At 33.4% G+C, this 27,821-nt stretch overlaps 1 protein-coding gene across 1 annotated transcript; it reads left to right on the forward strand.

Annotated features, from left to right (window-relative positions):
* Positions 1 to 1,999: 1,999 nt before the first annotated feature.
* Positions 2,000 to 26,677, forward strand: LOC133328495 (serine/threonine-protein kinase/endoribonuclease IRE1). The gene is made up of 9 exons (XM_061537060.1): positions 2,000 to 2,046; positions 2,235 to 2,352; positions 22,205 to 22,642; positions 22,703 to 22,925; positions 22,989 to 24,058; positions 24,219 to 24,409; positions 24,480 to 24,644; positions 25,420 to 25,734; positions 26,087 to 26,677. The coding sequence occupies exons 2-9, from the start codon at positions 2,274 to 2,276 to the stop codon at positions 26,675 to 26,677; spliced, it is 3,072 nt and encodes a 1,023-aa protein (XP_061393044.1). The 5' UTR covers positions 2,000 to 2,046; positions 2,235 to 2,273.
* The last annotated feature ends 1,144 nt before the right edge of the window (positions 26,678 to 27,821 follow it).

Here is a 27,821-nt window from a genome sequence, read left to right on the forward strand (position 1 = left end):
TACAGTACATTCTTTCTGAATAATAAAAGCCCAATATCAAGAAAACCAAATGCAAAATCGACGAAAAAATTTTTTTAATTCTTCTCTATATTCTGTTTTACAAGAATCGAAAAATAATTCTGACGGCAGAATTCGTACATTTCGAATACGAAGCGATTTAAATAATTTGGACTGTATACACAAATTAGTACTGTACACATTATTTGCCCTCTTCTCTATTTTAAAAAGCTCATAACTTCACCAAAAATTAGATTTTTTTAGATTTTTCTTGCGAAATGTGTCGTCCATAATCAGATCTTGACATATGAAAGCCAAAGAATATATATCTACTAGCAGCATATTAAATATAAGCTCTAAAATATTTTGTTGCCTGTGGGCAACATTGGGCCACAAAGGGTTAAAATAAGTTGTTGAAAAATATGCATTTTGCATTTAAAATTTAAGATTTGTGGGATGAATCTGTAGCAATGATATATTTTCAATTCGATATTGGGGAAAAAGCCTGATATTCCATTAATTCTCCCGATTTTTAATTAAATAGTTTAAATATGTCAAGTAAATAGAACGACTCATGGCATTTGTTGCTATTTATTCTGAGGTGTATTTTTAATTGTCGACAAAAGATATTCTACCTTATATTAATTACCATGCGTTGTAGTACAATGATTTGTCAAAAATAGTTTGCAAAAACAAACCTTGTCATAAATTTTTTTACAGAAATTCATCCAGAATTATCCACTTAATTTAAAACGGCATTTACATTAGTACTTTTTGTAGGGTTAACCTACTCCATGAGGATTTATATAACAAGTATACAATGGAATTGACAATTGAAACCCACTGGGTTAACGAAATCCGGTACAATGTAAACATACTACAAAGCGTTTTTCTTTTCTTTGGTTTAAAATTACTTCATATTTGAAATTTTTTATTAAAATCGGCTGTGCTGATGTGGCTATCTTATAAAATATACCTTGATAGCGTGGTTTTATATTTGTCGGGATCGGGATCGGTGTTGAGAGTTTCTCTCTCTCTCAGTGGTAAATTGTGAATTGTGTTGGGAAACATTACCACAGGTAGGAACAAAAAAGTACGAAAAGGTACCTAAAATTCTACTTCAAATGAAATTATCGAGAAATATTGGCCAATATTTATACCAGTTATTTGCATAAATAATATATATTATGATTTAAGCGTAAATGTATTCACGAATAATAAAAAAATCTAATTTTTGTTTTCGTACGTGTATGTCAATTCGTACCTTTTGTGAACAAAAAGTACGCTTGTTACAAAATTAAAAATAGCGCAACTCTAATTACTCTCTCAGGAGAGAGAAACTCTGAACACCGATCCCGATCCCGGTAAATATAAAACCACGCATACCGAAGTTGACATTCATTAAAAATAACATTCTGGCAACTCCATGTGAATGTCAAGCATATGCTTGTCGAAACGCAATGCAGATGTGTCAAACGACACCAGCTTTTTTCGACAGTTCTATTTTGACAATTGGAAAATGATTATTTTCTTTCTGGAAAGCTAGAAAAAATGTGCAAAAAAAGAAGTTAATTTATAAAAAAAGAAATAAATATTAATTCTCTGTTAACACCAAACAACAAGTGCTGTGCTATTTTACATGACAATAAATGTGAATAAACAAGAAAAAGAAATAAATAAAATAAATGATGAAAAGAATACTATAGAAAAAACAACGACAACAACAAATTCTAGTGGCTTATTAATGTGAATGAACGAAAACAAAATAATTTTACAACAAATCTACTCTACGCAATTCTCTTTAACATGGTAATGGCGGTGCTAATGAAGAACGGCGGCAGCGGTTCGGTTTCGGGCAATAAAAAACAAAAATCTTTTCGCAAATCGTTGCTTCTATTTCGCTGTTTTGTTTTGTTAATTGTTATTGCATCAGCCACGGCGGCCGCAACAACAACAACAGCAACAACTTCGCAAAAAGATAGTGGTGTTGTTGTAAATGATGATGATAATGATGGTGTGAATGGTGGCAATGGTCTGAGTCAAGCGAAGGTACGTACGAACATCTCTTAGTGTCTGTTGTATTTCATGCTTTTCTGTTTTTCTTACACACACATTTCTTTATCAAAAGATAACTGCCAATGGAAGAATTTCTTTTATTGACAATTTCTGGAATACCGGTATTAACAAAAGAACGTAAATAATTTTGTACTTTTTGTTGTTCTGTTTTTTTTTTCTAGGAGGGCTGTACCGATCTGGCCCGTGATGAGGAGACCTTAATGGTATTTTCAACGTTAGGGGGCGGATTGACGGCGATTGATCCGATAACCAGTGAAATACGCTGGACCATAGCGGATGGTAATTACGATAACCCATTTTTATTTATTCATGCTCACTACGACCACGACAACAACAACTAAACATACATTTTTAGTACTATTCCTATCATCAATACATCTGTTTTTTTTTTTTGTTCTTCTGCTGTTGTTTTATGGCAGTACAATATGTGTTTTTTTGTCATACATACAAACATACATATTAACGAATGAATGTGGTTGGATTGTGTATGCGAGAGAGTGTGTGTGTGTGGGTTAGACCCGCCGCACACATGTTTTTATTTACATTTTGTGTGGCTTTCCACTAGAACAGTCAGTTAGCCAGTCAAACAGTGGAACATTATAATGATACATTAATTAACCACCTTCGCTGTAGAAGGGAACTATTCTACTTACCAGATGGTAATAACTACATGTAAAGTGAAAGAAGTTTCAATATTAAGTTTGGAAAATAATGTGAATGAAGGGTGTGAAAGGGAACAATTATTTCAACACCTGAGCAGAGATGGTCCGTCAGAAGCAGTGACGTAAATGTCGGCAACCTTTGCGAAACCATTTGATTTTTGTCTTAAATACACTTTACGGACAATTTTCAGAACATTTTATGTGACTGTCATAAGTAGGAAAATGAGACTATATGCTGTAAAAATTCCAAACGTGTCGGAGTGGTATTCTTAAACATGGTTATGATCAATATCAAATTTCAAAATGGTTTAATACAGTCAAAGCACCGTATAATTAATGATATACTGTCAGGCCCATTTGTTATAGCGAAAAATTCATTATATCGCGAAGTTTTTTTATGTGCAATTTTATTTAAAAATAGAAAATTTAATTTTAAATATATTAATTAATGTAATAATAGCTTGTTTAGATATTTTTTTATAAGGCTAGCCCATTATTTTTTGCGCCGTTCGTTATACCCACTCAGTATAAATTTGGAAAACGTTCGTTATATGCCATAGTCAGTGTAAAAAGTCGAAACTCAGTATACGTTATACCGGGCTTCGACTGTAGGTTGCTCGGGACTAGTAAGTAATAGTCAAAAATATGTAATAATATTATATATCCTTGAAAATAACTGAATATGGTGAAAATGGAGCAAGTTGGGGGGTATATGGACCTCCGAAATTCATATGGGAACACAATTTTTAAATTTAATTATTTCCTAAATAGCCAGAATAGCCTAAATAGCTTGAATATGCGATCGAAATGGGAACACATTTTTTAAATTTAATTATTTCCTAAATATCCGGAATAGCCTAAAGAGCTTGACTACGCGATTATTTTAAATTAATTTATGTTTTAATATCCGCCAATATCACCTTCATCAGTCCATAAGTGACAAAGTTATGAGAATACGAATTTTGGAACTTTAGAGGTCTATATCTCACGAGTATGAGATATATTTTTTATATATATTTTCGAGAGACTTGATTTAAATATATAGTCTTCTCTTAATCCAAATAGTGAACAATACAATATTTGCATTAAGCTATATTTTTTAAGCATTAAACAAATAACTGTGAAATCAAATCTGACTATTTTAAATGACAAAATATTAATTTTTTAACTTTTTGCCAGGACTATAGATATCTGCTTTGGATTCTCAATCTCTATTCTCATAAAAATTTAATTTTATTAATGGTCCCAATATGTTGAAAATATTCGCGACGTTGAATGCCCCGTTCTGTACAGCTAATTATTGTTTCATTTTTGAACAATGCCCTTAACCTAGCTTTTTGCAACATATCTAACTTGTATTTCATTTCCAACAACATTGTGTTCAACAACAGGTTCGACTGTTTTGATAGTTCATGGATACGTTATCTCCAACTCAAACAAGTGACATTAATCATCATCGTTAATATAATTATCAGAATGCAATTGAAGTTACATTGCGACATGCCATTTGATGTTGTGATAATAAAATAATAATTTTACAAAAAAAAGGTAAAGATTATTGTATAAATTCATAAACTTGAAAATAATTATACATGTGGTATTACATATTTATATTTATACTTTAGATCACTATATGGGAGATTATAATAAGTACCTAACATAATGTTTCTAGGACCACTGACTTGTATTGGGTTGATTTGGCCCTTCCGATGAAAAATTTCTTGCCGGTCTGACCTAAAAAACTGATAAGAATTTGTTTAACAGGTTCTTACCATGGGATGTGTTTATCCCGACTGTATATAAATGTTCAATACAGTACTGAATCCTAACAAGAGTGGTTGGTAAAATATTAGGTTTGGGAAAAAGAAATTCATGCATTAAGTTGTGAGTTACAGGGTGTTAAAAATGGAAGTGAACAAAGAGGAAATTCCGTACATTTTACAGTTTTTCATTGACAAAGGCGAAAATGCAAGCCGATAATATCGGCTCGTTTTTACTAAACTAGAGTTGTTCTAAAATTCCGAATGCTTTTGCAAGGTTTGTGAACACTACTTTTATAGAGAAGTTTTCTACGTTGCAAAATCAGTCGTATAACACTGTTAAATCAACCCATTGAAATTTGATAACAGACTATAGCTTTTTGGAACAGTCGGTAATGAGAACTTTGACACTCTTATTTAAAAATTATGTCCAACATTGTAAAATGGTAATATAATTTATAGTTCCGCTCCAGAACCTAAAAGAATCTAATAATTTTACAAGTTTCGCGACTTTTTACTCGAAACCCGTTCCTGAGCCCACAAAACTGGTTAAACATTGAATCAAATTTAATAGAGCACAAAACAAAATGTCGTTCTCTTTGTAAACTTGAAACTGGAATTTATTTTTTATTCTATTTATAAAGTAATTTAAGGGGACCCCCCCATTCTCGGTGTCAAAAATTTTTTTGATTTAATTCGAATCTACTCTAATTCTAGAATGTCTCTACAAAATTTCAAGTGAAAATCTCAAGAACTCTTAAAGATATAGCCGATTTATTGTGTTAGCATCAAGTGACGGCTAAAGAGCTTCTCAAACTTTAAACGCGTTTTTCTCAAAACGAATGGCGGGTACGATATCTCAAAAAATAATAATCCAATCGGTTTCAAATTTTGACACGTTTCTCTGGGAGTGTGTAGCTCTCGTATGAACTAGGATAAAGCTAATCGGTGAAGATCTTCCTTATTTTTTAACTTAGTTTGTGGTAAAAAATAGGCGATTTTCCATAAAAATTTTTTCAAAGTTCCGCCATTTTGTTAATTGTTGTGCGAAGTCAATAATCCTAGTTCATACGAGAGCCAGACATGTCCTCTTTCTAAAACAGTTGGAATTTTCGGATTTCGATGTTCCAGTGAGGAGTTATCATGCCCGCCATCGAAAATATGGACTTTTCTTTGAACCCAAAAAACAACAACAACAAATTTTGGTAAATTATTTTTCTTCCTTTTTAAATCTTCAAATACATATGTTCCAAGTTACAAACCTTAACAAGCATTGGTATTCATTTACCAGCCCATTTAAAATCTTAAAAATAAAAAATCGAGAATGGGGGGGGGGGGGGGGGGGAGGTTCCCTTAAGAAAAAATGCGATAAATTGTCACAAATTTCATTTACCCATGACGTCATATCTTTAAAATGTAAATTAGAACGGTTTTCATTAAAGAGGGTACATGTAATTTTTTTTCTTAAAGATAATTACTGGCTCCCCATACTTGTCTGTTTAAATCAGCGTTCGAAAATAAACATTATGGTACCGTTCCATAGTGTTCTGTACCGTACCAAGGTGGATAGGTACACTAAAATGACGTACTGTACCGGTACACAAACACTAAAAATATTTTTAGCGTTACTGTTCCGGAGCACAACGAAAATCTTAGCGTACCTGCTGCGGTACACTAAAAAATCGTAGTGTACCGACAGCGGTACACTAAAAACCGTAGTGTACCGGCAGTGGTACACTAAAAATTGTAGTGTACCGACTGCGGTACATTAAAAATCATTGGGTTCCACTGGTCGGAACACTAAAAATGTTAGTGTTCCGCTGGTCGAAACACTAAAAATCTTAGTGTTCCACTGGTCGGAACAATAAAAATCGTAGCGTTCCACTTACTTGAACTGTATTGGTAGTGTACCATACACGTCTGTTTTTTTTGTAGGTAAAATGAGATAAAATAATAAAAAAAATAAAACTGAATATAACTTTATTTGCAATTACAAAAGTGAAAATGTCCATCAGAAATAGGTATTTTGGCCAGTTTTTGTGACAAAATTATTCAGCTTTGGATAAAATGTTCATTGATTTACACAACGAACATGATTTTTCCCATAATATTGGGAGATCTCCTTGTAAAATGTTAGTACGAAAACATTATTTCTTAAAACAATTATACCTGCATCCATCTATGATTCATACTTTTAGAAAATTTTAGCAAAAATATTCAAAATTTGGTGATTGTCACACAATCAACATAATAATTACCTGTTTATTCATTAAAAGAAGTGTACAAATAACACGGATATGGAAAACATATTTTTATGATTTTGGGATAAATATTACAAAACCACACACAGGTACCATATCAACAACGAATTTCATATACATATCCAATATTGGAATATTCTTCCTTTTTATGATTTTTGCACAGGTAGTCTTATGCAATACATTTTTCCGATCAGCACAATCGATTATGGAATTTTCAGTTGCGAGTTGGCATCTGATTGAATTTTCACTAGACGACCTTTTTTAGTTATAAAATATTTATTATGTTAAACGGTTGATGCTAATAAAATATTACTAATTTTTAATCAAATATATAAAAAAATTAAAAAGTTTTATATTTATTAAATCTATTGGAAAACAATAAAAATATAAATTTTATTCATAAAAAAATAAAATATAACAAATACATCTTTTTGTGTTCCGACAAATGGAACACTACGATTTTAAGTGTTCCGTCAAGTGGAACACTACGATTTTTAGTGTTCCGCCAAATGGAACACTACGATTTTTAGTGTTCCGACCAGTGGAACACTACGATTTTTAGTGTTCCGACCGCGGTACGCTACGATTTTTTAGTGTTCCGACCGCGGTACACTACGATTTTTAGTGCTCCGACCGCGGTACACTACGATTTTTAGTGCTCCGACAGCGGTACACTACGAATTTCGTTGAGCTCCGGAACAGTAACACTAAAATATTTTTTAATGTTTGTGTACCGGAACACAAACGCTAAAATTTTTTTAGTGTTTGTGTTCCTGGTACGGTACACTACGATAGTGTACCGTTTTTTTGCGAACACTGGTTTAAATGAGTTTTTATTTGGTGTTCCCGAACTCTACACACTCAACACCTATTAGCATTACTGTTTTTTCTATTACCTATATATTTGCACAATTCATAATCACATTAAATGTGTGAACTTTTTTAAATGCTGATGCAAAAAAAAGTTACTAGTTTTACCTGTGGTGTTTGTTATTCATACAAAACATACGACACAAGTTCAAAAGTCTCATAATATGGCTTCTGATGACGATGCGTCATATTTGTTGTGTATCTACGTCATAATATTGTCATCGGCAATTTCAAATTTTTTAAGAAATTATAAATATTGGTCTAAAAATAATACGAGCAAAATGAAACCTGAATTGCTCATTTTATGCAAGAAATTACCGCAGATTGTTTATGAACTGTTTTCGTATTTAACTTGTGAATTAATATGCATAAATTAAAAGTGGTTACACTGTTTTTTCATGCTTCACCGATTTTAGCCTTAATCATAACATTATTATGCTATGAAATTTTTGGGACATTTTTTTATGCAAATTTTCTTATGGAATTTTTCTATAAGTTTCGTTTCGTTTTAAGTTTATTTCACAGGTTGAGTGGAAGGAAGAAATTTTCAAAATTTTGTTATCATACTCTTATATGGAACTGTAACACAACGTTCCATATGATAGTATGATATTTTAAAGGACATGTTCAAATTCCGAAATAGAATTAGTTGTAACATAAGATGTGTTCTCAATGAAATGGCTAGTTCAAGCCAAATCTTGCGATATGGTCGTCTGTCTTATGCCAGTTGCTATTTTTTTTTTGGCAAATGACATTCAGTTCGGTGCTGTACAAGTTCCGATACAGGCGTATGGATTTGTAGGGGTTCTAAATCTACAGAGTAGCTTTAGAGCCGAAAGTATTTGTTGCACAAAGACGAACAACAATAAATATGAATATTAGACAACACAACAAGTATACAGGCGATACTTACGTGTTGCTAATTAGGAACTGGTGGTGGTTGGTAAAATAAAACACTTGTTTAATTTAAAAACTCTGGCGGTCTGAATTAATGTTTTATTCCTTTCAAAAACAATTCTTAATGTTTTAGCGGCAAAGTTATTTAGCTTTCTTTCTTGCTTCTTCTTCTTATTTAGCGATTGGTATTCTCTGATGACGATAGGTAATAGTTGAGGTACCGATAAGTAGACTTATCGATGACATAATCGATGGAACCTCAACAGGTGGAATTTACAGTTTTTGACAAAGGCGAAAATGCAAGCCAGCTGCTAAAATTGTGAATGGTGTTTTTGGTACGATACTGTAACAACCAATAATATGCAATTTTGGTTTTGTAGATTACGTTCAGGAATTTTTGAAGTTAAAGTTGCTATTTTTTGGCAGATGGAAGGCTTATCGATTGGTATATCAGTCAAATGAGAGCCATGTTGAGCAGGCTCTTCCATACCTTTTGAATTTAACTTTAACCGATTAGCTGTCTGTCTCGGTCTGAAGGTGTATGGCAAGATGGTGGAAGAGGGGTGAGACACAACAGAAAAATGTGAGCGTGTATTTTGCCTAGGTCGAACATGTTTGGTTTACATGTACCACTTATCAGCTTATCAACATTATTGTTATATGTCACTACTTTAGTTCTGTGGTTTGTCTTACGAATATCTTTACAATTCTTCGGCTTTGAGTGTAAAAATTCCTTATTTTATTACTGTGTTGCTGAATGCAAAATTGATCGATATCACGTTTTCATTGTTAAAAGATAAATCTGTCTTGAAGCATTACCTCTTTTAATTTGTTGTAAGCCTACAGGCCTTTGACAATTCTATTTAGAAAAATGTTGCTCGAAAATTAATTAAAAATGAATTTTTTACGTGTTTAATTTGAAGTTGGTGGACCTTCAAAAAATTCTGGCAAAAAAATTAATAAATACCTATTTTTCACATAGCCTTAATTTTTAATATTCCTAACTGCATCATTGAACATTACTGCTGTAATTGACGTTTCGCTTTTCTATTTTTATTTTTTTAGAACATTTTGATGTTTTAACTACAATTATTAAAATATCTGTAATATTGATCGGATAACATCGTTAATGACAGATTTTGTATAATTATTTCAACTGGTGCGTGTCTTTTTTTATATTCAACAGGTTGTTAATGAACGGGTATATAAAGAACGTCAAAATAAATATTTATTTTATAATAAAAAAAAAACAAATTAAATTACTTATTAATACAGTCTGGTTATGAACCTGGCAGCATTTTTGGTGTAATTGTCCACAGCAGACATTGTCTTTCAAATGTGGAATAAAAATCTTTGTTTCAAAAAGTTCACCTAAATTTATATATGTTTAAATTCATATACCTCTGTCGTAAACCTACAAATATAAAGATGAACAGTACTTTTACTTTGTTTGAGTGTGCACATGTTCTTATCAGTAATTATTCGTCACTTCTAAATACAGTGCAAAATTTATTTATTTCTCTGTCATTTCCTAGAAATGAACTAAAAAGAATACATTTATTTTAAATAAATATTTTTTATTCTTTCCGTTATTGAATATCACGTTCTAAGGCAAACAGTTGAAATAACAGAAATGCTTGATTTATTATTAGTAAAGAAGTTGTGTTACAAATATCCGGTAGATCCCCAGACTATTAGCAATAAATTTAATATTGCTTTTAAAAAATTGGATAAATGATTAAAACCTTACAAAATGTGTTTTATATAAGTGGTTACAATAGGATTACTCAAAGCTTTCCTTTTCATCTTAATTTAGTATCTATTTTATGTTTAGATTTTGTTATACAATTTTTGACATTTTTGAATTATTAGTTCAATATTGTGCAATAATAAAAATAATTTTGAACAGAATGATTAATATTGAGACTGGTTGTATTTTTGTTCATGAAATTTCTAGCATATGTTTTATTGGTCTTGGAAATACCTTTTGCAAAGATAATATGAAATCAAAAAATAACAAAAAATGCTGCAATATTAAAACAAACAATTTTCTTATCATTAGCAAGGGATTTTTGCAATTTATTAGATTGCAGCATTATTAGTTATTAGAAAAATATATAGTTCCTGTTAAGAATTTTATTTCCATCAATCTTTAATAGATTCGAAAATGCATTTTGAAATATGAACCACTCAGGTACTAATGAACAAGTTTAAACCAAAACTAAAAAAAAATGATCTATTCGAGGTTTGTTTATATTCGAGGGGTTTATCAAAATAAGGGGGATTATCGTTCATCGAAGTATTCACGAGCATTTTTTTTGCCGAAAGGCCTTTAAGCTCCGATAGAGGCACCTCAAAAAAAAAAAAAAAAAAAGACGCTACGCACTTTTTCTTTGTGTTCGGTTATAGAAAGAAGTCATGGAGTGCTGATTATACCTATGAGACATGTCCGTGAAGATAAATTTAAAATTTAACTAGCAAAGACACAAACCACCAAACTTTTTCGCTGGTTCACATAGGGTTAAGACAGAGAGAGTGAGAGAATGCGAAATTGCAGAACTAAATCGAGAGAGAGAGAGAGAGAGAAAGTGTGAGCGTAACTGAGAATGTGCCACAATTTGCAGAACAGAATTGTGCGCAGTATGTGAGCGTATTTGACAATGCGCCACCAATTTGCAGACCTAAATTGCGGCCGGCCTTATGCAAATTTCATATAAAATACCCCATTGTAAAAAAATGAAGAAGGGTTCGGGGTTGAGGGGGGCTCAAACGAAAGGTCTAAGAGTGTACTTTCAGTATATGTGGACCATATAGGCAAAAAGAATTTCGGAGATGGGAATTTTTCCGATTTTCTGAAAATGTTTAGGGTGATTTTAGGAAAATTTCCGATAAAATGGGCCACTGTAAAAAATGAAGAAGGGTTCGGGGTTGAGGGGGGGCTCAAACGAAAGGTCTAAGAGTGTACTTTCAGAATATGTGGACCATATAGGCAAAAAGAATTTCGGAGATGGGAATTTTTCCGATTTTCTGAAAATGTTTAGGGTGATTTTAGGAAAATTTCCGATAAAATGGGCCACTGTAAAAAAATGAAGAAGGGTTCGGGGTTGAGGGGGGGCTCAAACGAAAGGTCTAAGAGTGTACTTTCAGAATATGTGGACCATATAGGCAAAAAGAATTTCGGAGATGGGAATTTTTCCGATTTTCTGAAAATGTTTAGGGTGACTTTAGGACGATTATCGACGACGTTTATAATTGGACAAATATTTTTAATATATTTATTTTTTGAAACAAAAATACTGCTGCACTAAACATGGACGAGTCCGTCAATGACGAATTTTGTGGTGTGTCTTGCTTCCATGTTTTTTAAGTTGCAAAGAGGTTTACAAAGAGAGAGAAAGAGTGAAAAAGTTACTCTCCAAAAGTTTCTTTTTGTTTAGTAGGATTTGCAAATGCAACCCTTTATCTCTATGTAACAACGTGTATGTAACAATTCATATGCAATAGGAATATAACGGGACATTATATGTTTGTTTCAATATATCGTCATCATAAACGCAAACGGAAGTAACTACACTTTTACTAACCAAAAAACCCTTATAAAATCTATAAAAATGGAGCATGGCTGGCATTTTTTCACAGTTTAATCCCACTATGGAGCCGAATTTATTTGTTTAATTTTTTGTTGCTTTTTAAAGGTTTTATGTCAGTTACGTCCTTTTGACTTGCCCCGAACCCTTCTTCATTTTTTTACAGTGGCCCATTTTATCGGAAATTTTCCTAAAGTCACCCTAAACATTTTCAGAAAATCGGAAAAATTCCCATCTCCGAAATTCTTTTTGCCTATATGGTCCACATATTCTGAAAGTACACTCTTAGACCTTTCGTTTGAGCCCCCCCTCAACCCCGAACCCTTCTTCATTTTTTTACAGTGGCCCATTTTATCGGAAATTTTCCTAAAGTCACCCTAAACATTTTCAGAAAATCGGAAAAATTCCCATCTCCGAAATTCTTTTTGCCTATATGGTCCACATATTCTGAAAGTACACTCTTAGACCTTTCGTTTGAGCCCCCTCAACCCCGAACCCTTCTTCATTTTTTTACAGTGGCCCATTTTGTCGGAAATTTTCCTAAAGTCACCCTACTAAACAAAAAGAAACTTTTGGAGAGTAACTTTTTCACTCTTTCTCTCTCTTTGTAAACCTCTTTGCAACTTAAAAAACATGGAAGCAAGACACACCACAAAATTCGTCATTGACGGACTCGTCCATGTTTAGTGCAGCAGTAATTTTGTTTCAAAAAATAAATATATTAAAAATATTTGTCCAATTATAAACGTCGTAGATAATCGTCCTAAAGTCACCCTAAACATTTTCAGAAAATCGGAAAAATTCCCATCTCCGAAATTCTTTTTGCCTATATGGTCCACATATTCTGAAAGTACACTCTTAGACCTTTAGTTCTGCAAATTGGTGGCGCATTGTCAAATACGCTCACATACTGCGCACAATTCTGTTCTGCAAATTGTGGCACATTCTCAGTTACGCTCACACTTTCTCTCTCTCTCGATTTAGTTCTGCAATTTCGCATTCTCTCACTCTCTTCTGTCTTAACCCTATGTGAACCAGCGAAAAAGTTTGGTGGTTTGTGTCTTTGCTAGTTAAATTTTAAATTTATCTTCACGGACATCCTATGAGACCTATGATACTCTATATATTTTTTTATGAAAAAATTATGTACATTTGTGGGCAAAACTAATGCAACTAAAATTGCAAACTGAATAAATGTTCTGTAGCTTTTTAAAAATAAACTTATAATGAAGGTTTTTTTCAGATATAAATAGGTAATTTAATTATTTTTATAAAATAAAAAAAAAAACAGTGAGCGGAGCAGAATAGTCGGACGGGACCGACCATAGGATACCGTACACAACTACCACGGAACTCTACTTTCTGTGGATATTTATTCCCAGCCTGGGTAATAGTAGCACACTCTAACCCGATTAGAGGTCAACAGCACCTCTTCCTTACATTGACATATCACTTCATCCCAATATTCATCCAAATTATTATCTGATCATCAGCGAAAATTGTAGGCGTTGTCCTTGACCATACTTGGATCCTCATGGAAAATTTTAAAGCGACCAGCGCTATATTTCTGCTCTCTTGTGTGATAAAGGGGTACTAAATAATATATGAATTCGTAAACACCTGTAAATATTTAAGTGTAACTCCCACATCCGAGTACATACGACTTTATAATAGGTATCAATTTAAAGGTCAACCCCTCTTGGAAATTCTATCAACTTTTCAGTTCTAAGTCCTTCAGGGGTAAATTAATACGCTATAGAAAACAAATTTTGCAATTTTTTCACCCAAAAGTCAGGGCCCATTTGACCCGCTAAATATTGAACGATCTTTATCAAAACAGGCATGCTTATTCTTTGGCCCGATCTCATTCTCCATGTATAAATTCGTGATTATTGGTCCATAATGGCGAACTCTGGAGCGACCAGAAAAACCGACAAAAATTAAGTATTTAATCCATTTAATCCCCTAAATATTAACCGATCATTGCCAAAAACATTGGGTAGAACCCATCTAAATGCAAAATTTCGTTAAGATTGGTCCATAACTGTGGCCTCACAACCATTCTTTGACCTGTTTTGGTCAGAGCTCCGATTTGCTCGATTTTACTCGCGAGTGAAAAATACTCCCGAGCGGGAGTAAGTAAAGAGTACGAGTTTTTTAGGGAGTATACTCTCCACTCTTTTATTTTGTTTGGGAGTGCTCGCGAGTACTCCTTGTTGAAGAAAATAGAGTGTGAGTCAAAATATTCGAAATAGAGTAAGAGTTCACTCTAAGAGTGAAATCGAGTGGACAAATAAATTTGGTTATTTGTGTGTGTGTGTGTAGTACCAAATTTTTTTTTGATGTTGATCTTTTGTGTGCTGTGGGGAGATAGATCATTACGAAAAACATAAAAGGACATTGATTATTTTGTTTATTGCAAATGTTTATACATGTGAGGTACAAATAAAAATCTTATATGAAATGACTTACATAAAGAGAACGCAGAAAACGAGCTTGTTAATGCATGCTTTCCCAGCAGTACTGAAAACCAAACATCACAAAACAAACAAACAATGCACACAAACAACAACAAATGAAACAACGGTATCACAAAAAAAAAAAAAATAATAATAAAAGAGTACTCAGCAAGAGTGTAATCTGCTCGATTTCGAGCGTATTTCACTCCCACTCGAAAACGAGCGAAGCACTTCCGCTCTTATTTGAGTGGCAGAGAAAAAAAGGAGTATACTTTGTTTACTTTTTCTACTCGCAGGAGTACTCCCGCTCGAGTTCGAGCGAGTTTCACTCTTTACTCGAATTCGAGCGAGCATTTCGGAGCTCTGGTTTTGGTGTATGTTTGGAGGATATTGTCAAGCTGAAGCACCCAAACAAGCGGTATAATTTCTTCACATTTCACAATCCGATCTATTACTTCATAAATATTGTAAATATATCGAACTCCATAAAAAGAAAAACAGTCAAATACCATTATTAAGCCTCCCCCCAGCTTCTCAATTGCCTTACAAAAATTATCTTTGGTTTTCCATTTCATATAATATAAGATGATTTTGATTTTTGACACACAAATCCAAGACGAATCAATCAAACCAAATAATAATTTTCTTGAATTCTAATTCGAATCAAATTGCATACCAAAATTGCAGATTCTTGAAATATATGTATACATTTTAGGGGAACTGATGAGGATCAGTGGGGAACTGATGAGAATCAGTGGCGTGATCCGAAACTATAGTCTTCCCTGCCTTACCCCTCGGCGAATAATGCCATACATTCCCCACTAATAGTTGTTTTTATATAAAAACAACAAACTGGGATTCAGCCTGACTATTTTGCAAAAACAAAATACAAATGGTATCCCAAATAAACCGCCAACACTACTCTTTTTAGTTTTAATTATTCTTTTTTTAAATTTTCATACACATTTAGTCACGTCTGTGCTATTTGTTATTCATGTTTCAGTTGTCTAAATATTTTATGTACAACAATGAACAACATATTTGCTACATATGTATATAAATTGCAATAAATCTCAATTTACAAGTCTCTGACCACAACAGACTATTTTAACATTATATTATAGAGGAAAATGTACGATGTATGAAATCATAGTTGCTGAAATAAAATAAATCCTTGTCACTAGGAGCCAATGATTTTTCGCAATGAAAGTTTCCTAGTGTTTAAATAATAATATCATGCATTTTATATAGCTAAAATCTAACTTTCCGAAGAAAATAAATTCTATTCAAAAATTAGGGAATTCACTCGCACTAAAGATATACTTCAACAGGTGCTGTTATGCAAACATAAATATGTACAAATATAATTTAGCACACCAATCTATATACATACGTGTGTATGTATGTATACATTATGGCATGTACACATTTATATTGACCTGCATTGTTATAGTTTGTGAATACAAAAAAAAAGACAATTATTCACATAAAACTTTTTACAAACAATTCTGAGAATACGTAGAAGTGTTTATATATCATCTACAATGTTGTTATGATGGAACACCATGGCTAATGTGAAAATCATATTATATATACAATGTTATGTTAAACTCTAAACTCGAGTATTTATATTTCTATTTGGCTATATATTTGACAAGGTCTTAAACCTCTGATTTTTTGTAAAGTGTGATTCAACAACAACAAAATTTATGATTGAAAGCCATTCGGGTCATGAAAATCCAGAGGTCCCTCTTTAAAATATTCTTGACAGACAAATATCACTCTATATTTTCTTTAATTTAGTTCTACCATTCGATGTGGTATATATATATGGGAAATTACAAAATTCTTTTAAAATTTCATTAAAAAAATTTTGAAAAATTTTTTTGCGAGCACATTTATGATTTTTGGTACATAGGTTAAGAAAAATATGCTGATTCGAAATCTGTTCGCGTTCACAAATTCGGATGCTGCGCACAAAAGTTATAGCGGTTTTAAATCTTGTATTTCAAATATAAATTAAATGGATTCCTATTCGTTGTAATTCGCGAATTTCTTCACAAATGCTTAAACACCATTGTTTTCTTTGCATACTAGTCAAATCACACTGAAATACGGTTTAATAGTCGCGAAAAAACAAATAGAAACATGAAGATATCGGAAAATTAAAATAATTAAATTTTGAATTAAAACAATTTTTTTTTAATTTTCGATTTTTTTAGTATGGTTAAGAGGATACGGTTTTGCCTTAATCTTCTAAAATATACGACGCTTTCTTCTGCAAATTCTTTTAGATGGTTGTTAAATATCGGTAGATTCATCTGATACGAGTTTCGACGTCATTAATGGCCAAATATATTGCACTTACAATACATAAAAATTATCAATATTGAAAAGCTTGCAATTCGCGAATTAGTTGAAATCAGTTGATGCGCATGCGATTTTCGTATAAACCGAATCAATGTCTTTCAATAATTATGAATTTTTCGATGTTTAATATAGCGGTCAAATTGTGCCACTCGATGCACTTTACTATGCAAAAACCCTAAAAATGGCTAAAAATCACGCAACGTGCATACGATTTTTATGCGCATCCGATTTCAGTAATCTCCTATGAAAATACACAAAAGGACACCTATTTTAAAAAGATCGGTTAAGAACCGCGGATGTGCCTCCACAATCAATTTTGGATAAAGTACGCATATTATTCGCGTATCGATGAATTTTTGACCTATTTCCACACAGATTCGCGAATTTGACAATACAAGCATAAATGCATGTAAAATTAATTCGAAGAAAACCGCGATTATTTACGCGAATTTGTCAAAATAAGTTTTTGCAGTTTTTCCCACATTCAAGGTACCTGTATCCGCCGTTTTATTGGGCGGAATTGAACATGAATGGGCTCATTAGATCCGGCACGTAAAAAAACCAAAATCACGCGGGGTTCCACGGAATTTGAATGGAGTTTGTTAATTTTAGACTCAAAAAATATGTTTTTTATAAAAATTTACGCACCAAATTTTCGTCTTTGGAACCCAATTGCAAATAAGCTACAGTGAGCACATTCATGAGATATACACTAAACGAAGCAGAATCACGAGTTCTACAATCCTATAATTAGTTTATTCTATTATCTGGATGCGCATCGTAATTATAAGAAAAATTAAAAAAACACGGAAAATCCGGCTTCAAAATGTCAGCATCCATTTTGGGTGGATGCAGTGATTACATCGAAAAATCATACATTAGAACCATATTGTCCATGGGGTATTCTGCAACTTAGTCACTGATCACATGTGCGTGCGTTGTGTAGTTTAGCCACAAATCAGGAAGGAACACAAAAAAACTCGTTGGCTTCAACACATTTTCACCCATTTTTTTACATTACCACCATCACAGCTTCCACGCAACTTATTATTTATTACCAATATTTTAAGATTTTGACAAGAACACTTCATTTTATAGAATTGAATTTTAATTATATGCAATATGTTCATATTTCGCGAGTTATAACCTTGCAAACCCCAGCTTCAAGGAATTTAAAAGATTTTTGTAATTTCCCATATATGTTTGGGGGGTACTTAACATTGTTTTTACTTATTTCGACATGTCAAGCTAATAGTTGGAACACTGTACTAATCTAAACATTCCGACATTTTGTTTCCTGATAAACTAGAACAAAATTCAAAACATTAAACTCACTTGCCTCCATTCTTCTTATCTTTTTAAACAAATGTTGTTATTAGAAATTTTAATTAGCTTTTTTCAAAACGTTTGGGATTGCAAATTGTTTGCAGATCCCACTTGGAAACTGTGTAGAAACTCAAATGCATTTAGTTGCTTATGTTTGCTTATTTTGTATGCTCTCAATTGGCCTACAATGTGTTGCAGCAAAGTGATCTCAACGTTTAAAAAATATATTTATTTATTTGTTTATTAGTACTTTTTTTTCAACATGCAGGCAGACATTTCACATTTGTGTCTTTAAGTGTTGCCTATGTGCGTTATTTGTATGTAAATATGTGTATGTGCATATGAACAAATGATAAGACGAACTTTTAAAAAACAAATCAAGAAGAGACCTTATGATAAGGAATATTCAATCACAGACGGTTTATTTATTTTTATTACCCCCCCCTCCCCCCACTTTATTTATTTTCCCCCCAAAACCAATCACACAATAAAACTGCCACTTATCATAATGCAAAGGGGCACATACTTGGGAACGTTATATGATGTGACTGATAGTGATCGATGGGGAATTCCTTTTACAGGTCGTAATTTTATATAGATTTTAATTGAGATTGGGGGTTTTCATTAGAAAATCAGCTGATCTAAATGGCTAAATGTTCGATTCCTCTAATTCATTCCCATAATAATCTAAGTGGTAGTTTTACCAATCAAAATTGTTCATTACTCCTAGGGGAGTTGCCAATCTCCCACTAGACGCATCTCGTCGTGTGACGGATGGGAAGGGCATCTTCGGATCCCCCGTGGATCAAAATGGATCGGGGTAGTTCCCTTAAATAATGAAAAATAATAGAAAAAACAAAGTTACGGTGCAGAGGGTTTATAATCTAGTCAAGCGATGTTGAGACCGCAAGCCAAGCGTCGTCCAAATCAATTGATTGCGATCCGGCTGCCTTAGATGTGGATGCCTTGGTACCTGCAGCTGTACCTACTACAAGTGCATATAGTTTAACTAATGGAAGATGATTTAGTTAAGACTGATAAAAACAGTCTACGACAGACAGGACGACCTACATGGAACTCGTTTCCTCGACAGAGGGGTCTACGATCCGAAACGACCCGAGTCTTACTCGGCCAACGTCTGTCACCTCAGCCCATTGTGTAAAAGCAATAGGGCTGCTACAACAACAACAACAACCTACATGGAACTCTTAGCGCTATACACGATAGTCTAGAGAAACAGAGTTGGGAACTATTCGACCAACTTTACAGACTTCTACCGGAAGAACAAAGTGGGAATATACTTCCTGAGGAACTGCTACAAAATTTAACCCTAACTGATGATGAGCTAGACACCACGTTTATTCCGGTCTAGAGAAACAGAGTTGGGAACTATTCGACCAACTTTACAGACTTCTACCGGAAGAACAAAGTGGGAATATACTTCCTGAGGAACTGCTACAAAATTTAACCCTAACTGATGATGAGCTAGACACCACGTTTATTCCGGCCAAGTCTACACAGGAAGATTGCTGTGGCTCCAACGAAGGAAGTTTAGAACCTGTAGCCCAACCGAATGCAAATTTAATTCCGACAGGTACTGTGTGGGCACATGAACAGAATCTTTGGCGAAATTGTGTTTATGAGTATGGATGTATCCTGATCGAACAAGGCATCACATAGGACCAACCTCCTCTGGACAGTCTGGTTTTTTATACAGACGGATCTAAGATGGAAGAATGTATAGGGGCTTGCGTCTACAGTGAAAGGCTAGGCCTTAAGCTCACCTACAAGTTGGATAGCAACTGTAGTGTTTTCTAAGTTGAAATCTTTGCGATTGATATCGTTGAACCGGTGACTATCTTTGTGGTTGGGATAGTCCAACCTGACCTCGTAATATGTTTTTGTCCAAATTTCTACAACCAACGACACTATTTACTACCTACTTCCTTTTTTCTTCCTTAAGGGAACACCCTCCCCCCATTCTCGATTTTTTTATTATTAAGATTTTAAATGGGCTGGTAAATGAATACAAATGCTTGTTAAGGTTTGTAATTTTGCACATATATATTTGAGGATTTAAAAAGGAAGAAAATAATTTACAAAAAATGTTTGTTGTTGTTTTTAGTGATCAATGAAAAGTCCTTATTTTTCATGGCGGGCATGATAACTCCTTACTGGAACATCGGTACATGTCTGGCTCTCGTATGAACTAGGATTATAAACTTCGCACAACAATTAACAAAATGGTGGAACTTTGAAAAAATATTTTTGGAAAATCACCCATTTTTTACCAAAAAACAAGTTAAAAAATAAGGAAGATCTTTACCGATTGGTTTTATCCTAGTTCATACGAGAGCTATACACTCACAGAGAAACGTGTAAAAATTTGGAATCGATTGGGTTATTAGTTTTTGAGTTAACGTGCCCGCCATTCGCAAAAAAATGTTTAGAGAAAAACGTGTTTAAAGTTTGAGAAGCCCTTCAGCCGTCACTTGATGCTGACACAATAAATCGGCTATATCTTCAAGAGTTCTTGAGATTTTCACTTGCAATTTTGTAGGGACATTCTTTAATTAGTGTAGATTCGAATTAAGTCAACAAAAATTTTGACACCGAGAATGGGGGGTCCCCTTAATAGTCCTTCTCAAAAATTTAAGTGTCTATCTAACTATTCTGATAAGGGTGTCATTTTGTGTCCTGGAAGCTAACTATTATCTACTATACCAACATAACTATATCACTGATATTTTCAATGAAGATCAGTAGATGAATTTTTGTATTTCTTACGTCGTCTAATTTGGCTTCCCCCAAGCTTCTGGAGATTTCTGGTCTATATATTGGATTATATGATGCATAAAAGAGCTTATTTTTCAATTTATCGGGGTCAGCTACATCGACTTGCGAAATCTAGGTCGATAGCGATGTTTTTATGAGTTCCTCTATAAGATCATTCCTTATAACAAAAGGGAGTTAGACTGATATCACATTTTCCGTAACTAGTGTGGATATCCCAATACAGGTGACAGCGGTCATCTCTTGTCAATAATAAGCGGTATCTTCCCTTAACGACATCATTGAATGTCCGTTTGGTAATCTTGTTATAATACGCAATGAACTGTCCCTAAAGATCTTAGTCTCATTCCCCTAAAGATCAACAGAAAGAGGATCCTTCCTCTCATTTCCTAATTTGGGAGAGCTCATTTCACGGTCGGTTGAATAATTAAAATATCTTCTACCATTGTTTGCTAAAAGCTAAAAGTTCAACTGTAATTTTGTTTCCATCCAGTGACGACGATAGCAGATTAGACAAAGAAGTGGACAATTGAAGAAGTATAACAATTGGCCTGACTCAGAGTGTAATTCCTATCGATCACCTTTTTTATGTACAAGACTGTCATTCAAATCTTCTGCTCTATTTCTCCTCCTTCTTCATATTAAAAACACAAAAGTGTCATATAGAAAATTCACGTTATCATTTGCTCTATTTACGGGATGTCATAGAAACGTTTATTCTTATGAAATATCCGCCAATAGAAAAATATATTTAATCCGGTCAACTAAATATCTGTCTAAAAATTCTAGAATTTGAAGTGTTATATTTTAATTATAAAAATAACATTTATTCTTATCGCAGAACTAAACAAATTACCTGGCTACTTTAGAGACGATTTGATTTATTTCAACTGCAGCAATCCCTCTATTGCCATGATTTTTTTTATTTATTATGTTGTCGATAGTAATTCGGTGGTATTTTCTACATTTGTGATGACTGATAATGATATGAGAATACCCACTTCTAGAACGTGCCTTGTTTTTTCTTTTATTTTTTTTTTTTTGTGAAAAAGATATCAGAAAAAATTAAACAGTTATTTGTTTATTAATAAATTCTGTTTTTTATTATTTTATTATTTTTTTTTATTATTTTTTTTGTTATTGTAGATCCACCAATACGGGCCGAACAGCAGCAGAATGTTCATGTCCCACAATATTTGCCAGATCCACGTGATGGTAGCATTTATCAGTTGGGAGATATGGGTAGTCTGAAAAAACTGCCATACACGATACCACAATTGGTGGCCAATGCTCCTTGCCGATCCTCGGATGGTATTTTGTATTCGGGTAAGAAGAGTGATACATGGTTTATAGTTGATCCGAAATCGGGACGTCGTGAAAAAGTCGGATTTGATGGATCGGTGGACGGTGGCGGCAGTGAGCGTATTGGATGGGCAACATCTCGGGCAATTTATTTGGGCAGAACTCAATACACCGTGATGATGTTTGACAGCCTGAATAAAAATAAAAATGCCAAGCCATGGAATATAACATTCTATGATTATAGTTCAATGGCCACAACACCAGATATTTCAAAGGATTATGGTAAGAGATTTTCGATTTTACCTACAACAAAAATAATATTAAATAATTTAATTCCTTCAGAATATCTACATCTGACCACAACCACGAATGGTAATATTTTGACACTGGATCGGAAAAATGGTAAATTTTTATGGAAAAATGATTTGACCAGTCCTGTGGTGGCGGCATTCCTTTTAGGTCCGGAGGGTTTACTAAGTGTACCATTTACCACCGTGTCAGAAGAAGCATTTAATGCTATTTTAGATGAATCCAAGGGTGGAAATGTCAATACAGTTAAACTATTGTGAGGAAACAAACAAATAGTACTATGTTTTACTTTACTAATTTCATTCATATTTATTTTCAGTCAATCGTTGTATGTAGGCGAACATGGTAACGGCTTGTATGCCCTTCCATCTTTGGTGGATAAAAATACACCCCGTATTTCCACTGCCCCACCCATTCATTTGTTGGATGGCCCGGACACTAATGTTGATCCAAATACCGTTTATTTGGATGATGTTCTAAAGAAGAATTCTGGCATTCTATTGGGTTATTACAATCGTCCCAATGATGTCAATTTACAACTCTCACCATCGCCGGCTGTTACCAAAGATGATAGCAATCATCAGTTGGCCACAATAAGTGCATCTCTTAACGGTCCAGGGCGTAGCATTCTGTCATCGGATAAAGAAAAACCCACCGCTGCAGATATTGGTGTACAAACCGATCCCATTATTGAATTGAAAATTGAATCGGAAATTCCGAATAAAACATTTGGTCGTTTTGCATTCAACAAGACCAAGGAAATAATTATAGACAACAGCAAACAAGTACGCAGTTTTATCTACGAGTGGTTTGTCGATCATCCCAGCAACCGTGTGCATGTTATACTCTGCATCATTATTGTTGTGATGCTGATGATGTTCTGGTACATGCACAGCTCTATGCAAGAGCTAAGAAATCAAAGTGAAAACGGCTCAAAAACTTTAGGCAATAGTGGTAGTCGTGGTAGTGGCAGCAGTAATATTAGTGCTCAAGATCTAATTGATTTGGGTGATGGCCACATTCGTGTTGGTAAAATTTCCTTTAACTCGAATGAAGTTCTGGGTAAAGGCTGTGAGGGCACATTTGTATTCAAGGGTACATTTGAAGATCGTCTGGTAGCTGTTAAGCGTTTGCTACCGGAATGTTTTACATTTGCCGATCGTGAAGTTGCTCTGCTAAGGGAAAGTGATGCCCATGAAAATGTTGTGCGTTATTTTTGTACGGAACAAGATCGACAATTTCGTTATATTGCCGTGGAGTTGTGTGCAGCTACACTACAAGATTATACGGAGGGTGAACGTAGCTTTGAATTGCGTTCGCAAATTCATGTGTGGGATGTATTGAAACAGGCGGCAGCCGGTTTAAGTCATTTGCATTCATTGAATATAGGTAAGGAATTGGAGATTCTATAAAAATTTCTGTCACCATTGAAGTAGATTGCTACATTTATGTTCGATCAAATATCTCTAAATATCGTTCTACTCCAATGGAGTGGGAAAAGTGGGAAAAATTGGTTCATCTAATTTTATATATTATTTCTTTTTTGCAGTCCATCGTGATATAAAACCTCAAAATGTTTTGCTATCCCTGCCCGATGTTAATGGAACTGTACGCGTTATGATATCCGATTTTGGCCTTTGCAAGAAACTTAATTATGGTAAAACTAGTTTCTCAAGACGATCTGGGGTTACTGGTACAGATGGTTGGATCGCTCCCGAAATGATGAGAGGACAAAGAACGGTAAAGTTAAATATTTCTTTCGTACAGATTTTTTGAGTCAATTTAATGTTGGTTTTGTTTCTATTTTCAGACGACATCTGTTGATATTTTTTCATTGGGCTGTGTATATTTTTATGTTCTAAGTAAAGGACAACATTTGTTTGGAGATGCTCTCAAACGCCAGGCAAATATTTTAACCAATGATCACAGTTTGTATCATTTAAAAGCTGAACGCAAAGAAGATCGCAGTAAATATGTAAGTATTTTGTTTTTGATAGTTATTAAGTTTTTCAATCGTGATCGACATTCGAATAGAAACCATAAAAAACGGTAACCCAAATTTCTAATGTAAAAAGTAATGAGTGAAGTGAAATAATGCAGATAGCCTTGATGGGTTTCAGGTCATTACAAAATAATAATAGTATATTGTTACGACGCAAATCTGAATCAACCAATATTTATGGGCCACAACACGGTAAAGCCAATTCTATAGAAGTGTTGCTAAAACGATTTTTGTTTCATATAGGGGTGAAAAATCTCAAAAGCTCGCTGGTCAGTCTCTTGCGTGGAATGTTTCATCTACACTATACCTCAACAGCACACTATTTTCACACAATAAGCTGAGGTGACAATCGTTGCGGAAATGATACGACCCACTGTCGTAATTCTATAAGGGTGCAATTTTGTTAGCCTGGGGTATTGATCGAGTATGCCAGACTTTTTTTCGATTAGTATCTGTTAAGGATTGCCATCCAACCAGATCGAAGTTGATTTAAAATAGAGCTAGTAGGACTGTAAGGAGTTATTCACTGTCATCTATTCTTGGAAAATCTATGATATGAACTCTACATAGGTACTTTCGACGGGTTTAATAAATTTTGACTGATGTACTTCTGAATGAGTCATAGAGACTTACAGATCATCAATGATTCTGATTTTGTGCGTTTTACAAATGTCGTCACCGATTAACAACACATTTTATACATAAATATATTAACTTGCATTCATATTTCAAATTTTTTTCGTTATAGATTTTAGCAACAGAGTTAATTAGTGACATGATTCATCGAGATCCACAATGTCGACCACCCGCCAAATGTATTGGCAATCATCCACTATTTTGGAATGATAAAAAAATATTGGCCTTTCTGCAGGATGTTAGTGATCGTGTCGAAAAGCTACAGTTTAATGTAGAGCCATTAAAATCATTGGAAAAGAATGGCAATATTGTTGTTCTGGAAGATTGGAATCTACATTTGGATCCCATAATAACCGAAGATTTACGCAAATTCCGTGGTTATATGGGTGCAAGTGTGCGGGATTTGTTGAGAGCTTTACGGAATAAGGTAAGTTTAAAATGTATTCTAAATGACTAATTTTTTATTTCCCTTAAATCAAACAACAAAGTTGGTTATCGATCTTTCATTTATTTCTATACTCGTCGAAATCGATCTGATCATTCAGTAATCTTTAATAACATCTGCATATAATTTTATTTTTATATCCAGCATCACACTGTGCTTTAGGATTCGATTCGATATACATATTTAGTCTCACTGGTTCCTCAACATTCTTGATTATCATCAGGAAATAGTTTTTATTTATCGTATATGTCTAACTAATGGATGAGTCTTCACAATAGTACCATCTCCAATTTGATTATTCTTCCAACTTATTATCTTCATCATTTCTTTGCAGAAACATCATTACCACGAACTAACTGAAGAAATGCAAAATATACTTGGCAGCATTCCACATGAATTTACAAACTATTGGATTAGCAGATTTCCACATTTAATATCGCATGCCTATCATGCATTTAGTATTTGCTCAAATGAGCCCATATTTAGATCCTACTACAATTCTACATATTTTTTTACACGTCCAGAGTATTTTGATGCCGACGATGATCTCTATCCCACACTGTTGCAAAGGGATCCCAAGCCGTTGGCAAAGCCAACAAATAGCCCCAAAAAACCAATAACATCGCAGCAGCAACAACAGCCGCGACAACGTAAAGGCAACTATAATTTCCGTAAGCCGCAAGGTGATGATGATTTACAACCACCAATGGGTGGCTTACAACGTAATTTTCCCGATAATGGCGGAAATGATGAAGAAAAGCGTGATGTATTTGCAAATTTCAAATTTAGACGTAATACGAAATCATCAAATCGTAATTATAACAACGCAAATAAGAAAGAGAAAAATGTTACCTGGACTCTGACAACTACAACAGCGACAGTGGCAGGTGTTAATGCAACTAACGTTATGCCAAAAGATGAATAGTAATTATGATGTGCAATTTTAGATGATTTTTTTGTTCGATAATTTAAGTTAACTAAAATCTATTTGATTAAAGGTTGTTCAATACCGATTCATTCGTACCACCCATTATGCGTCCTATTAGCAAAAATTTTGTTTTAACAATTCCGCCAGTTTTATTACAGCTCACAAATATAATCTATTATACATGTTTATATGTATGTGTAAAAAATATAATTTTTGTAAGCACACATCTAGAGAAACACACAAACCAATATAGTTACTAAGTTAGTTCAATAAGAAATGTATGTATTTTGCTATTTGGATGGGGGAGTTCGTTCCTTCGTTCGTTCTCGTCCACTTAACAAAAATACTGAATGTCTGTGATAATTATTAATGTATAACCATACACACTCTACTTGACTTACATATATGATTTCTTTTAATTCATTTATCCTCTATTCCTTTGTTCTCTTCTAAATGACAAAATTATACACATATATATTTGTATTTTATGCAATTATTTGGAATAAGAAATTATCAATGTTATCCTTGATAGATGATTTTCACCTACTATTTACTGAAACCAATGAACACTTTCTGGTCCAGTTTCTAATATTATTTTGGTAATTTATATTTATATTTTATGTGTAACCAATATTTACTTACCTACCTACCTTACTACTTCTACCAAAATCTTTTTTATTTCTTTTAGAAAATGGTTTTACTAAATACAATTTTTGTACATTTTTAATTTTATTATAAATAAATATAATGAAAAAAATATAATAACATTCGTAGTTTTTTATACATTTCAATATTTTTTTTTTTAATTTGTTTGCATTTCAATAACTATATAAAAACACAACAAAATATACAAACAAAATTCATAATAATACAATAACATATTTTCCATTTTATTTTCTCATCATTTACAATACATTCAATTAAATAATCTTTGGTTTTAGTTCAATACAAATGATGTATTACAATGAGCCCAATTTTATTAATTTAGTACCTAATTGAAATTATAATTCAAAAATGATAGCATCAGTTGGCCACATCCACACAAATATTTCATCCATCACTGTGCAAGGTCCCGAATTATGTCAAGTGTTTCACTTTTCCCAATCTAGAAGCTCAACTCAATATCATTATTATTATTGCG

The sequence above is a fragment of the Musca vetustissima genome, unplaced genomic scaffold (assembly GCF_032173495.1).
Source record: "Musca vetustissima isolate MV318-11 ecotype Yass unplaced genomic scaffold, APGP_CSIRO_Mvet_v1 utg11016, whole genome shotgun sequence".
Taxonomy (NCBI): Eukaryota; Metazoa; Arthropoda; class Insecta; order Diptera; family Muscidae; genus Musca; species Musca vetustissima.